Below are 15,534 nucleotides of genomic sequence, written 5' to 3' on the forward strand. Positions count from 1 at the left end.
ACCACGTCTCCAAACCTCAGCTCCTGGGCCATCTTCTCTCGGTTCCCGTACTTCAGAAACCTGAAGACAAACACACACACACACACACACACACACACCAGGAATACTCTTAGAACGGATACAGTGGCTTGCAAAATTTATTCACCCCCCCCCTTGGCATATTTCCTATTTTGTTGCCTTACAACCTGGAATTAAAATGGATTTTTTGGGGGGTTTGTATCATTTGATTTACACAACATGCCTACCACTTTCAAGATGCAAAATATTTTTTCTTGTGAAACAAACAAGAAATAAGACACAAAAAAACAGAAAACTTGAGTGTGGAATAACTATTCAACCCCCCCAAAGTCAATACTTTGTAGAGCCACCTTTTCCAGCAATTACAGCTGCAAGTCTCTTGTGGTATGTCTCTATAAGCTTGGCACATCTAGCCACTGGGATTTTTGCCCATTCTTCAAGGCAAAACTGCTCCAGCTCCTTCAAGTTGGATGGGTTCCGCTTGTGTACAGCAATCTTTAAGTCATACCACAGATTCTCAATTGGATTGAGGTCTGGGCTTTGACTAGGCCATTCCAAGACATTTAAATGTTTCCCCTTAAACCACTTGACTGTTGCTTTAGCAGTATGCTTAGGGTCATTGTCCTGCTGGAAGGTGAACCTCCGTCCCAGTCTCAAATCTCTGGAAGACTGAAACAGGTTTCCCTCAAGAATTTCCCTGTATTTAGCGCCATCCATCATTCCTTCAATTCTGACCAGTTTCCCAGTCCCTGCAGATGAAAAACATCCCCACAGCATGATGCTGCCATGGATGGTGTTCTTGGGGTGATGAGAGGTGTTGGGTTTGCGGCAGACATTTTTCTTGATGGCCAAAAAGCTCAATTTTAGTCTCATCTGACCAGAGAACCTTCTTCCATGTTTGGGGAGTCTCCCACATGCCTTTTGGCGAACACCAAACGTGTTTGCTTATTTTTTTCTTTAGGCAATGGCTTTTTTCTGGCCAATCTTCCGTAAAGCCCAGCTCTGTGGAGTGTACGGCTTAAAGTGGTCCTATGGACAGATACTCCAATCTCCACTGTGGAGCTTTGCAGCTCCTTCAGGGTTATCTTTGGTCTCTTTGTTGCCTCACTGATTAATGCCCTCCTTGCCTGGTCCGTGAGTTTTGGTGGGCGGCCCTCTCTTGGCAGGTTTGCTGTGGTGCCATATTCTTTCCATTTTTTAATAATGGTTTTAATGGTGCTCCGTGGGATGTTCAAAGTTTCTGATATTTTGTTATAACCCAACCCTGATCTGTACTTCTCCACAACTTTGTCCCTGACCTGTTTGGAGAGCTCCTTGGTCTTCATGGTGCCGCTTGCTTGGTGGTGCCCCTTGCTTAGTGGTGTTGCAGACTCTGGGGCCTTTCAGAACAGGTGTATATATACTGAGATCATGTGACACTTAGATCGCACACAGGTGGACTTTATTTAACTAATTATGTGACTTCTGAAGGTAATTGGTTGCACCAGATCTTATTTAGGGGCTTCATAGCAAAGGGGGTGAATACATATGCACGCACCACTTTTCCGTTCTTTTTTTCTAAAATTTTTTGAAACAAGTTACTTTTTTCATTTCACTTCACCAATTTGGACTATTTTGTGTATGTCCATTACATGAATTCCAAATAAAAATCCATTTAAATTACAGGTTATAATTCCAACAAAATAGGTAAAAACGCCAAGGGGGATGAATACTTTTGCAAGGCACGGTACACCTAAACATGTGGTTTCATACAAAGTTTAGATCTAGGCCTATAACCACAGTTTAAGTTTAGATCTAGGCCTATAACCACAGTTTAACTTTAGATCTAGGCCTATAACCAAAGTTTAACTTTAGATCTAGGCCTATAACCAAAGTTTAAGTTTAGATGGACAACGGATAAGAGCATCTATTAAAGGGATACTTTGGGATTTTGACAATGAGGCCTTTTATCTACTTCCTCAGTCAGATGAACCAGGGTCCAGGACACCGAGACATTCAACTGGTATCCACCAGTTCATCTGACTGAGGAAGTAGATAAAGGGCCTCAAGCCAAAATCCCCAAGGTATCCCTTTAAATGACTAAAATGTATCAAAAGAAAGAAAGTTACACTATATAAACTCAGCAAAAAAAATAAATGTCCCCTTTTCAGGACCGTCTTTCAATGATAATTTGTAAAAATCCAAATAACTTCTCAGATCTTCATTGTAAAGGGTTTAAACACTGTTTCCATGCTTGTTCAATTAACCATAAACACTTAAATGAACATGCACCTGTGGAACGGTCGTTGAGACACTAACAGCTTACAGACGGTAGGCAATTAAGGTCACAGTTATGAAAACTTAGGACACTAAAGAGGCCTTTCTACTGACTCTGAAAAACACCAAAAGAAAGATGCCCAGGGTCCCTGCTCATCTGCGTGAACGTGCCTTAGGCATGCTGCAAGGAGGCATGAGGACTGCAGATGTGGCCAGGGCAATAAATTGCAATGTCTGTACTGTGAGACGCCTAAGACAGCGCTACAGGGAGACAGGATGGACAGCTGATCGTCCTCGCAGTGGCAGACCACGTTTAACAACACCTGCACAGGATCGGTACATCTGAACATCACACCTGCGGGACAGGTACAGGATGGCAACAACAACTGCCCGAGTTACACCAGGAACGCACAATCCCTCCATCAGTGCTCAGACTGTCCGCAATAGGCTGAGAGAGGCTGGACTGAGGGCTTATAGGCCTGTTGTAAGGCAGGTCCTCACGGTTTTGTCTCACCAGGGGTGATGGTCGGATTCGCGTTTATCGTCGAAGGAATGAGCGTTACACCGAGGCCTGTACTCTGGAGCGGGATCGATTTGGAGGTGGAGGGTCCGTCATGGTCTGGGGCGGTGTGTCACAGCATCATCGGACTGAGCTTGTTGTCATTGCAGGCAATCTCAACGCTGTGCGTTACAGGGAAGACATCCTCCTCCCTCATGTGGTACCCTTCCTGCAGGCTCATCCTGACATGACCCTCCTGCATGACAATGCCACCAGCCATACTGCTCGTTCTGTGCATGATTTCCTGCAAGACAGGAATGTCAGTGTTCTGCCAAGGCCAGCGAAGAGCCCGGATCTCAATCCCATTGAGCACGTCTGGGATCTGTTGGATCGGAGGGTGAGGGCTAGGGCCATTCCCCCCAGAAATGTCTGGGAACTTGCAGGTGCCTTGGTGGAAGAGTGGGGTAACATCTCACAGCAAGAACTGGCAAATCTGGTGCAGTCCATGAGGAGGAGATGCACTGTAGTACTTAATGCAGCTGGTGGCCACACCAGATACTGACTGTTACTTTTGATTTTGACCCCCCTCCCCCCTTTGTTCAGGGACACATTATTCCATTTCTGTTAGTCACATGTCTGTGGAACTTGTTCAGTTTATGTCTCAGTTGTTGAATCTTGTTATGTTCATACAAATATTTACACATGTTAAGTTTGCTGAAAATAAACGCAGTTGACAGTGAGAGGATGTTTCTTTTTTTTGCTGAGTTTATATATATACAGTGGGGAAAAAAAGTATTTAGTCAGCCACCAATTGTGCAAGTTCTCCCACTTAAAAAGATGAGAGAGGCCTGTAATTTTCATCATAGGTACACGTCAACTATGACAGACAAATTGAGAAAAAAAAATCCAGAAAATCCCATTGTAGGATTTTTAATGAATTTATTTGCAAATTATGGTGGAAAATAAGTATTTGGTCACCTACAAACAAGCAAGATTTCTGGCTCTCACAGACCTGTAACTTCTTCTTTAAGAGGCTCCTCTGTCCTCCACTCGTTACCTGTATTAATGGCACCTGTTTGAACTTGTTATCAGTATAAAAGACACCTGTCCACAACCTCAAACAGTCACACTCCAAACTCCACAATGGCCAAGACCAAAGAGCTGTCAAAGGACACCAAAAACAAAATTGTAGACCTGCACCAGGCTGGGAAGCCTGAATCTGCAATAGGTAAGCAGCTTGGTTTGAAGAAATCAACTGTGGGAGCAATTATTAGGAAATGGAAGACATACAAGACCACTGATAATCTCCCTCGATATGGGGCTCCACGCAAGATCTCACCCCGTGCGGTCAAAATGATCACAAGAACGGTGAGCAAAAATCCCAGAACCACACGGGGGGACCTAGTGAATGACCTGCAGAGAGCTGGGACCAAAGTAACAAAGCCTACCATCAGTAACACACTACGCCGCCAGGGACTCAAATCCTGCAGTGCCAGACGTGTCCCCCTGCTTAAGCCAGTACATGTCCAGGCCCGTCTGAAGTGCATTTGGATGATCCAGAAGAGGATTGGGAGAATGTCATATGGTCAGATGAAACCAAAATATAACTTTTTGGTAAAAACTCAACTCGTCGTGTTTGGAGGACAAAGAATGCTGAGTTGCATCCAAAGAACACCATACCTACTGTGAAGCATGGGGGTGGAAACATCATGCTTTGGGGCTGTTTTTCTGCAAAGGGACCAGGACGACTGATCCGTGTAAAGGAAAGAATGAATGGGGCCATGTATCGTGAGATTTTGAGTGAAAACCTCCTTCCATCAGCAAGGGCATTGAAGATGAAACATGGCTGGGTCTTTCAGCATGACAATGATCCCAAACACACCGCCCGGGCAACGAAGGAGTGGCTTCGTAAGAAGCATTTCAAGGTCCTGGAGTGGCCTAGCCAGTCTCCAGATCTCAACCCCATAGAAAATCTTTGGAGGGAGTTGAAAGTCTGTGTTGCCCAGCGACAGCCCCAAAACATCACTGCTCTAGAGGAGATCTGCATGGAGGAATGGGCCAAAATACCAGCAACAGTGTGTGAAAACCTTGTGAAGACTTACAGAAAACGTTTGACCTGTGTCATTGCCAACAAAGGGTATATAACAAAGTATTGAGAAACTTTTGTTATTGACCAAATACTTATTTTCCACCATCATTTGCCAATAAATTCATTAAAAATCCTACAATGTGATTTTCTGGATTTTTTTTCTCTCATTTTGTCTGTCATAGTTGACGTGTACCTATGATGAAAATTACAGGCCTCTCTCATCTTTTTAAGTGGGAGAACTTGCACAATTGGTGGCTGACTAAATATTTTTTTTCCCCACTGTGTATATATATATATATATATATATATATATGCTTTCAACAATTCAATGGGTAAACCTAACCAACGTTTTGGCAGGTAGTGCCTTCTTCAACATTTTGGGTTGTAGGTCAAGCTCATGCTTTTTAAAATGACCAACATGTCAAATATAACTGTCCTCACCTTTTCATCTGGGTGTGTCGTTGCTGGATGAAGTTGGCTCCAGGGTGGACCTCCGGACCGCTACGCACCAGCTTCCTCAGCATCTCCAAGTTGGCCTTGTTCACCTGGGGGCACAACAAGTTAGAGGTCTCAGGGCATACAACAGGACCCCCACAGATGGGATATTTACAATAGTGTACTGTGCATGTTACTTCTTAATGGTAAGCTGGCTAGAAAAGGCCCTCAACCTCCCCTGTGATCCATCATGATTTGTAAAGCATCTATGTAGCGCTTATGAACAATTGATGTATTCTTATTAGGGATGTCAAATGATTAAAATAATTAAAATCGAGTTAATGGAATCAGTTCATCGCGATTCACCGCAATTTTAGAATTTGCTCAAAAACATTAAAAAGCAGTGCATTGAGTTACTATGTTTTGATTGTAAGGGAAAGAAACCCAAAATAATCTGTATCAAAATGTTTTAATGGCATTTTCACCATAAACAACACAAAAGTCACTGTAACATGCAGCTATTAATGCTCCCAGTGGTTAAGTAGAAGCACTTCCTCTCATCAATATTCTGGAAGTTTAACACTTGCGCGTTAAACACACACACACAGTTAAAGCTTCAGGCATTCTATATCAGTGTTCTCCCAATTTCTGATTGGAGGGTTGGACTATAGGAAAAAAATAAGTAGCTCTATGGATACATAGAACAAAGGGCTTTGGAACCTGTCCAACAACGTTCTGACTTCCACAGAAGACAATAACAACAGGTCAGCCAGGTCAGAGGTCATGTAATATAGCTATTAGATCTACCCTAGGACACTGATCCATGTTCTTCAACATGTCAAATATAATACAGCTTTAAGATATACCCTAGGACACTGATCCATGTGCTTCAACATGAACTTGTCACAAGCTGCTGCTACTAGAATTGGGATCATTAAACATTTTGGCCTGAGAACTACAACAGAAACAGTAGTTAAATTAATGGATGTCCTGCTCTGATTGAAATCATTGTGGAAAGTTAGTTGAATCAAGAGGCATTCAGCCATGGCATTGTAGCGGCAGTTAGCTTTAGTGGTTAAGAGCGTTGTGCCAGTAACCGAAAGGTCGCTGGTTCTAATCCCCGAGCCGACTAGGTGAAAAATCTGTCGATGTGCCCTTGAGCAAGGCACTTAACCCTAATTGCTCCTGTAAGTCGCTCTGGATAAGAGCGGTCTGCTAAATGACTAAAAATAAAAAAATTAAACATTATTTTGACTAGCTGGCTAACGTTAGCATAACTAGTTTGCTACTTCTGTACAAATTATGTTTTTGCTGTTATCTAAAGAAACGCCTGGGAATGTGTTTATGGTAGGACTTTCTGTTCGGTTTCCTTCAAAACGGTCGCTCAAAGCTGCGTGCATAGAGCACCACAATAGAGACAGGCAGCGCTACTGAGACCGAGTGCAGACTGACTGTACACCGCACAGAGCGTGTTGTGCTTAAAAGGGTCCGTGCTGAAACACGTGCGCTTAAAAAGGGTCCGTGCGGCAAAGAAACGGAGAAGCGATTAAAAGCGTCAAAGCAATTAACAGCATAAAAAAAAAAAATTGCGCCTTAACACGTTAACGTGGACAGCCTTAATTCTTATAAAGCCTTTATACGTTTTAGTTAGTTTAAAGTGTGACCAATAGGAGTCTTACCTTCTCTGGGTAGGTCAGGATCTTGGCTACGTGTACAGGGACTGCCACCTCATCAATCCGCAGGTTGGGGTCCGGAGAGATGACCGTTCTCCCAGAGAAATCCACTCTTTTCCCCGAGAGGTTTCCACGGAATCGCCCTGAGAGAGACGCCACAAAGTATCACTAACTTAGTGGTTCCAAATTCTTATCAATCCAAGGCAGCAGTGGAGAACAACATTCCACTGTATACTTTGTGATTAAATGGCTCTACAATCAATTAGGACACTTTCTGTTTCTGAGTCAGCTGTGTAAATAAACTAAATCCACTGAAAAAATTAGATTAAATTGTTTATGACAAAAGACATGACATTGAGGAATTCAGTGTCAACTATCAATAATAAGATGGTGAGAGTGACCACAGAGCTAGAAATCAGAACAGACAACAGGTAACTATTAAATCATTAGAATAGAAATCACTCCATTTCTACAAGCGAGACCTTGTTTGCCCTTGAGTCTCTGAACGAAGCCTCTGGTCCACTTCTTAGGGGCCATGTTGAGGGGGATGCCAGAGAGCTCACTGTTGATGTAGAGAGCACATTGCAGCTGGAGGAAGTCCCAGTCCTCCATGATCATCTGGGTCTTGGCCCCTGACATACGGTGCTGTGGGATAGCATGGGAGGAGGGCGGATCAATTCATTTATCATTCATTAGACAACAACACAATAACTGCAACAAATCACCTTTCTGTCTTGTGTTATTACTTTCATAAAAAAAGGCCCAGGAGGTTTTCCTGAGCTGACCAACTAGTTAGTAATAGCCTACTAGGGCCCAGAGGTTTTCCCGGTCAGTTCCTGGAAAAACTCCCGGCCCTATTCATAAAACAATTAAATCACAAATTCATCGACACTTCCTGCTACCCTCCCAATCCCATGATACCCACATTCTCGATGACATCATACATGACTAAAATGTAAAAAAAACGTAATGTACCCACCTTCTTGATGACGTCATTGAGGAAGATGATCTCTGTGAGCTTCATGGTGAGGTCATCCTCATTAGTACCTGCCTTGAGGTCTGAGATGACAGAGGGGCGGATGCAGAGTGGAGGTACCAGCAGACGAGTGAGGATGAGGTCTGCAGGCTTCCCTGCCTCAGGGTTCATCAGGAGCAGGGGAATGTCCTCCGCTGGAATCCTCTTGAACAGGTTCAACACCACCAGAGGACTCAGGTTCTCCTGGAAACCACAGGACAATGAAGGTCAATCAGTCAGCATTTAAAACCTTAAAGGGCCAGTTTCCCGGATACAGACAGACTAATTTTGAACAGGTTCCACACCACCAGAGGACTCAGGTTCTCCTGGAAACCACAGGTCATGAAGGTCAATCAGTCAGCATTTAAAACCTTAAAGGGCCAGTTTCCCGGATACAGACAGACTAATTTTGAAGAGGTTCAGCACCACTAGAGGACTAAGGTTCTCCGTCGGGGTGAAGGACATGATCGGTACGTTTTTAAAACCTGTGTGGTCCTGTATGGCCCAGTTGGTAAAAAGAGTGTGGCTCTAGTCATACCAAGGTTGTGGGTTCAATTCCGACAAGTATCCCATATACTAACCCCGTATGAACTCTGTACAGTAAGTCGCTGCTAAGTGAAAACTATACAAAGCAAACCATTAAAATCCTCATATGACCTCTAGAAAGTAGACATGCAAACTGTTAGAAGTTGCCATAGTTGCCTTCAACGTGACTCACCTGAGCCCTGCTGAGCAAGCCATAGTTGATTTCAACGTGACTCACCTGAGCAAGCCCTAGTTGCCTTCAACGTGACTCACCTGAGCCCTGCTGAGCAAGCCCTAGTTGCCTTCAACGTGACTCACCTGAGCCCTGCTGAGCAAGCCCTAGTCGCCTTCATCGTGACTCACCTGAGCCCTGTTGAGCAAGCCCTCCACTTCTTTGTTGTGTTCTATTGCGATATCGAAGGAGTTGAGAAAGTCAGATACTACAGCGTCCACCACTTTCTTGGTTGTCTTGTATTTCTCGTGGAGGATCTTCAGCAGGCCACACTTCTTCACCAGTCCTGTTAAAAGAGTAGAACGAAGATAGCATCAGTCACTCCAACCACCACCTGGGCTATGCTTTCAACTCAACTAAACCCAACTCAATTCAAATACAACTTAACAATATGTCAATATCCAACCTCAAACAGTCTACCATTTAACGTGGAGCAATTGAGACACAATGTCCTTTTGCGGCATTTGTCGGATATCTTCTTCTTCAGTCCTCGTTTCTGGAGGTACGCTAGGCCTGGCCTCTTCAACACATCCATGAACTGCAGCTTCTCCTCTTTGGTCAGCATGATGTGAGAACACGTCTTACAGATCATCTGGAGGGATACAACAAGCACATGATGTTATAATGGGCCAACTTGAACAACAAATCACACTGTTATAATGGAACAACAAGCACATGATGTTATAATGGAACAACATGAACAACAATCACATGATGTTATAATGGAACAACATGAACAACAATCACATGATGTTATAATGGAACAACATGAACAACAATCACATGATGTTATAATGGAACAACATGAACAACAAGCACATGATGTTATAATGGAACAACATGAACAACAATCACATGATGTTATAATGGAACAACATGAACAACAATCACATTGGGTCTTTCTCAATATGCATACTACCGTGCTCCACACCCACATGCTCCAAGTGTATTCTCTTGAGTACGTTCTTGTGAGGACGAGAGTGTGGAGAACACATAAAACATTACATTTGAGAATCACTCGCACTCCCCCTAATGTATTACCTCACGCTGCATCTCCCCATTCACTGATATATAATAATAGAGACCAAACAAGATATACACAAAGCAAACGTTTTCCTTCATAATTATCAGCTAGCTGTGTGAATCGTTGTAATCTAGCTAGCCAGCTAGCTAGTTAAACAGGCAAAAATGACCTAAAAACAATGTTATCCAAGGTAGATGTCAATTCTTCGTGGATAGCTAGCTAACAATTCTTCATGTCTATCTGGTTAGCTAAAAGTACTAGTAGGTAGCCAGTTAACCCTATTGACTTACTATGGGCTTGTTGGCTGGTAACCATGCCAAAATTAACACAGCATGTATTTATTAACGTATCATGTCAGGCAACATATGAGACGTGGATAGGCAACATGTCTTTCTAAAGTCAGAGTGTATTTTCTCTCGCTTCAGCTCAAATAATGGCCACCATTGATTTCAAGAAAATGTGCATCCTTTTTTTTTTTTTTTACATGGTTGCGTCATACTTCTTTGCATACTTTCCGTTGAAGCTTGCATCGATGCAATGCTTCAAAATATGTACAAACGGAGTATGCATTCGAGAAGTGCCCTCCGTGCTCCGTTTCGCATACTCCGACCCTCCCGTGCTTGGAGCACGGTAGTATGCATTTTGAGAAACACCCATTATGTTATAATGCGCCAACTTGAACAACAACCACATGATGTTATGATGGGCCAGCTTGAACAACAACCACATGATGTTATGATGGGCCAGCTTGAACAACAACCACATGATGTTATGATGGGCCAGCTTGAACAACAACCACATGATGTTATGATGGGCCAGCTTGAACAACAACCAAATGATGTTATGATGGGCCAGCTTGAACAACAATCACATGATGTTATGATGGGCCAGCTTGAACAACAACCACATGATGTTATGATGGGCCAGCTTGAACAACAACCACATGATGTTATGATGGGCCAGCTTGAACAACAATCACATAGCAAAAGAGTCAAAGAAGTAACTATGATAATTGAATGAGGATGATCAAGGTTGTGATGTAGGCTACTCAGAGTGCAGTCCAGTAATGTCATATTTAGTTTGCTACATTGTAGAGAGAGAGAGACAGAGAGAAGATAAATATATACAGGTCACTGCCTAAATAAAGTATACATCAACATAAAGTGGGCGTTGGGCGACCACGAGCCGCCAGAACAGCTTCCCCCTTGGCGTTGATTCTACAAGTGTCTGGAACTCAATCAGAGGGATGCGTGTTGCATTCTTCCACCAGAAATTCTATAATTTGGTGTTTTGTTGATTGGTTGTGGAAAACGCTGTCTCAAGCGCCGCTCCAGAATCTCCCATACGTGTTAACTTGGGCAGCGATCTGCTGACTGAGACACCCACACACCCTTTAAACCCAATATGCTCCTTTGAGACCCCCTCTTTCAATATCACTGAGATCTCTTCTCCTAGCCATGGTAGCCAAACTAATGGGCAACTGGGCATTTTTATACATGACCCTAAGCATGATGGGATGTTAATTGCTTAATTAACTCAGGAACAACACCTGTGTGGAAGCACCTGCTTTCTATATAGCCTACATTGCATCCCTCAGTTACTCAAGTGTTTCCTTTATTTTGTCAGTTACAGGTATATGTATATATGTATGTACACTACCAGTCAAAAGTTTGGACACACCTACTCATTCAAGGGTTTTTCTTTATTTTTACTATTTTTTACATTGTAGAATAATAGTGAAGACATCAAAACTATGAAATAACACATATGGAATCATGTAGTAACCAAAAAAGTGTTAAACAAATCAAAATATATTTCATATTTCAGATTCTTCAAATAGCCACCCTTTGCCTTGATGACAGCTTTGCACACTCTTGGCATTCTCTCAATCAGCTTCATGAGATAGTCACCTGGAATGCATTTCAATTAACAGGTGTGCCTTGTTAAAAGTTAATTTGTGGAATTTCTTTCCTTCTTAACGCATTTGAGCCAATCAGTTGTGTTGTGACAAGGTAGGGATGGTATACAGAAGATAGCCCTATTTGGTAAAAGACCAAGTCCATATTATGGCAAGCACAGCTCAAATAAGCAAAGAGAAACGACAGTCCATCATTACTTTAAGAGATGTAGGTCAGTCAATACGGAACATTTCAAGAACTTTGAACGTTTCTTCAAGTGCAGTTGCAAAAACCATCAAGCGCTATGATGAAACTGGCTCTCATGAGGACCGCCACAGGAATGGAAGACCCAGAGTTACCTCTGCTGCAGAGGATAAGTTCATTAGAGTTACCAGCCTCAGAAATTGCAGCCCAAATAAATGCTTCACAGAGTTCGTCACAGACACATCTCAACATCAACTGTTCAGAGGGGACTGTGTGAATCAGGCCTTCATGGTTGAATTGCTGCAAAGAAACCACTACTAAAGGACACCAATAAAAAGAGACCTGCTTGGGCCAAGAAACATGAGCAATGGACATTAGACCGGTGGAAATGTGTCCTTTGTTCTGGAGTCCAAATTTGAGATTTTTTGTTCCAACCGCCGTGTCTTTGTGAGACGCGGTGTGGGTGAACGGATGATCTCCGCATGTGTATTTCCCACCGTGAAGCATGGAGGAGGTGGTTTTCTGGTGCTTTGCTGGTGACACGGTCTGTGATTTATTTAGAATTCAAGGCACACTACACCATCCCATCTGGTTTGGGCTTATAGTTGGACTATCATTTGTTTTTCAACAGAACAATGACCCAACACACCTCCAGGCTGTGTAAGGGCTACTTTACCAAGGAGGAGAGTGATGGAGTGCTGCATCAGATGACCTGGCCTCCACAATCCCCTGACCTCAACCCAATTGAGATGGTTTGGGATGAGTCGGACGGCAGAGTGAAGGAAAAGCAGTCAACAAGTGCTCAGCATATATGGGAACTCCTTCAAGACAGCATATGTGGGAACTCCTTCAATTCCAGGTGAAGCTGGTTGAGAGAATGCCAAGAGTGTGCAAAGCTGTCATCAAGGCAAAGGGTAGCTATTTGAAGAATCTCAAATATAAAATATATTTTGATTTGTTTAACACTTTTTTAGTTACTACATGATTCCATATGTGATATTTCATAGTTTTGATGTCTTCACTATTATTCTACAATGTAGCCCCCTGTGTAGCTCAGTTGGTAGAGCATGGACACGGGGGGCCAGTATGAAAATGTATGCACTCACTTACTGTAAGTCGCTCTGGATAAGAGCGTCTGCTAAATGACTAAAAAATTAAGAAAAACCCTGGAATGTGTCCAAACATACATACATACATACAGAGAGAGAGAGAGAGAGAGAGAGAGAGAGAGAGAGAGAGAGAGAGAGAGAGAGAGCGAGAGATAGATAGATAGATAGAGAGATAGAGAGATATAGATAGAGAGAGCTTACCTGTAGGATTCCAATGATGGCTTTGAAATAGCCCACATGAAAACAGGGCATCTCCAGGTCCAGATATCCATAGTGTCCCAGACAGTCAGCCAGGTTCTTCCCACACGTTTCACATGGACGATCCTTCTCACTGGTTCCCTGGAATATAACATGACAGTTGGGTCAAAACAACCAATACACTTGGGACAGTTTCCCAGCACCACTTTAAAGCACTTTGAGCATGCTTTTTAGTACAGGGTGAGGCTTGATCTTGTTCAGAGAAACCAGCCCTGGATTCTTGTAGAAAGTGTGTGTGTGTGTCTGTGTGTATACACGCGTGTGTTGTCAGTACATACCATGCGATGGTTTAGCTAGCAGATTCTAACGCGCCAATTGATTCTCCATTAGCCGTTACAGGATAGGTACTATTTGGCGTAGCCAGCAGATTCCCACCCTACCGTTACGCTTGTGGACACAGACATTTTAAAAGATTTCAAGTTAATGGAAAATTCCACCCAAAAACTATCTTTCGGTATTTGTTCCATTAGTCCATTGTTGATATAGTCCCAAAATGTTTTGCATGTCAGCAGTCAAGTTTTCAAGACATATAACTTTCAAAATACTTTCAGAAAGTCTTGAACTTGATTGCTGACATGCATTTTGGGACTAGATCAACAATGGACAAATAAAAAAAATACCAAAATATTGTTTTTTAGGTGGGGTTTTCCTTTAAGGTTGGTCGAATTCTCTGTGCTATGCCAAACATAGCCAGCAGATTCCGACCCTACCGTTACGCTTGTTTACACTGAGCTGCACTGGGGTCGGAACGCAATCATGGTTTCAGTACTCCATATAGGGTGGTGTGTGTATGTACGCGTGTATGCGTACGAATGTGTTAGCCCCACCATGCGATGGTCCAGTACTCCGTATGGTAGCGGGATATGGCTGGTGTACTGGCTGTACAGGTTCTTACCATGCGATGGTCCAGTACTCCGTATGGTAGCGGGGTATGGCTGGTGTCCTGGCTGTACAGGTTCTTACTGACCACCTGGATATGAGCCTGCTGTCTCATCTGCTCAGCCGACTTCATCCCAAAACAGATGTGGCTTCTGTTTACATAGAGATAGACGGAATTGACAGCCAACTCAGCATAGGGGAAAATTAGACACTGGCTAGTATGTCAACTAGCAAATAGGTCCTACCCGAGCAAGAACTGCCTATGATAACAAGCTATAGTTTAGGGGGTCAATTGGGAGTCATTTGTAATGTATGGTCAGCATTGCATTGCTATATGTCTACATGAGGCTACTTCATACTTCATCGATTTACTACCACTATTAGCCAGGTGGGGATGTGATGTGTTATGATTGTATGTTTAGCTAGCTAGCTATCTAAACTGGTTACCACCAGCATTGCTGACCCTGTTCAATCAATGATGCAATTGCAAAAAGCTAGCTAGCTATGAAAGCAAGCTCATGTGACAAATTGCAAGCGGCTTTACGTAGTTATTTACGAACAATACTCATAGCTAGAGGACTGGGGAAATATTTATGGATAATGGCTAGCAGTGAACCAGCAAGCTAGCTAACTGGACATACTTACATTTTTTTGGCCACATCAGTCTCTCTAAACTGCTCTTTCACCATCGTGACTGCTGTTTGCCCCCGCCAACCTCCGGCAGAAATACAGATCTAGGATAAGATCCAGTACATAAAACTGTTATTTTCTACACTGTCGTTCACACTAAACTTCACATACAGTCATCACACTGTCACTTGTCGTTCCCAATTCCCATGTTGTAGCTAGAAACGCTGCCACGGCAATGTGATAAAACGTCAACCATGAACTCATATGACAACGACATGCACACATCCGGTTCAAGAGCGCTCCATGAAGGAGGTTATCCATCAGCTACTGCCCTCCAGTGGACGACATAATTATTACATAAACACTGAGGAAACAGGTGCAGAAATACATTTCCACTAGATGTCACTCGTAGCTACATGGATAAACATATAGGCTACTGCATGTTCCTTGTAGAATAGCCTAAATCTGTCTGAAAAGTTAATAATGTTAGACTTACGGACTTTTTTTAAAATCTCCTCTAGTGCGGGAGAGGGGACCCATGGGAGTTGTGGTTTTAAGCGGGAAGAAACATTAAATACAGCATACAATAATATAAGCCATTTAGCAAACACTTTTATCCAAAGCCACTTACAGTCATGCATGTAGAGATTTTAGGTATGGGTGGTCACAGCGGGACTCGGAACCACAACGTTCGGCGTTGCAAGCGCTATGCCCTAGGGACTGAGCCACACAGGACTACAATGAATCTGTACAATGTAAGTTTACAATGCAACACGTCCTTTATATTTCA

General features: G+C 43.0%; 1 protein-coding gene across 1 annotated transcript in view; it reads right to left on the bottom strand.

Moving 5' to 3' along the window:
* Positions 1 to 14,984, bottom strand: part of polr3a (polymerase (RNA) III (DNA directed) polypeptide A) — a 56,603-nt gene extending 41,619 nt beyond the window's left edge. The window contains exons 1-10 of the mRNA XM_084189067.1: positions 14,760 to 14,984; positions 14,131 to 14,266; positions 13,179 to 13,316; positions 9,163 to 9,334; positions 8,874 to 9,028; positions 7,950 to 8,189; positions 7,453 to 7,615; positions 6,977 to 7,113; positions 5,304 to 5,407; positions 3 to 60 (exon numbers count right to left, since the gene is read on the bottom strand). Of these exons, the coding sequence (XP_084045193.1) occupies positions 3 to 60; positions 5,304 to 5,407; positions 6,977 to 7,113; positions 7,453 to 7,615; positions 7,950 to 8,189; positions 8,874 to 9,028; positions 9,163 to 9,334; positions 13,179 to 13,316; positions 14,131 to 14,266; positions 14,760 to 14,803 (1,347 nt within the window). The 5' untranslated portion in view covers positions 14,804 to 14,984. The remainder of the gene's footprint in view (positions 1 to 2; positions 61 to 5,303; positions 5,408 to 6,976; positions 7,114 to 7,452; positions 7,616 to 7,949; positions 8,190 to 8,873; positions 9,029 to 9,162; positions 9,335 to 13,178; positions 13,317 to 14,130; positions 14,267 to 14,759) is intronic.
* Between the last annotated feature and the right edge of the window lie 550 nt (positions 14,985 to 15,534).

The sequence above is a fragment of the Coregonus lavaretus genome (assembly GCF_964263955.1).
Source record: "Coregonus lavaretus genome assembly, contig: SUPER_36_unloc_1, whole genome shotgun sequence".
NCBI classification, from domain to species: domain Eukaryota; kingdom Metazoa; phylum Chordata; class Actinopteri; order Salmoniformes; family Salmonidae; genus Coregonus; species Coregonus lavaretus.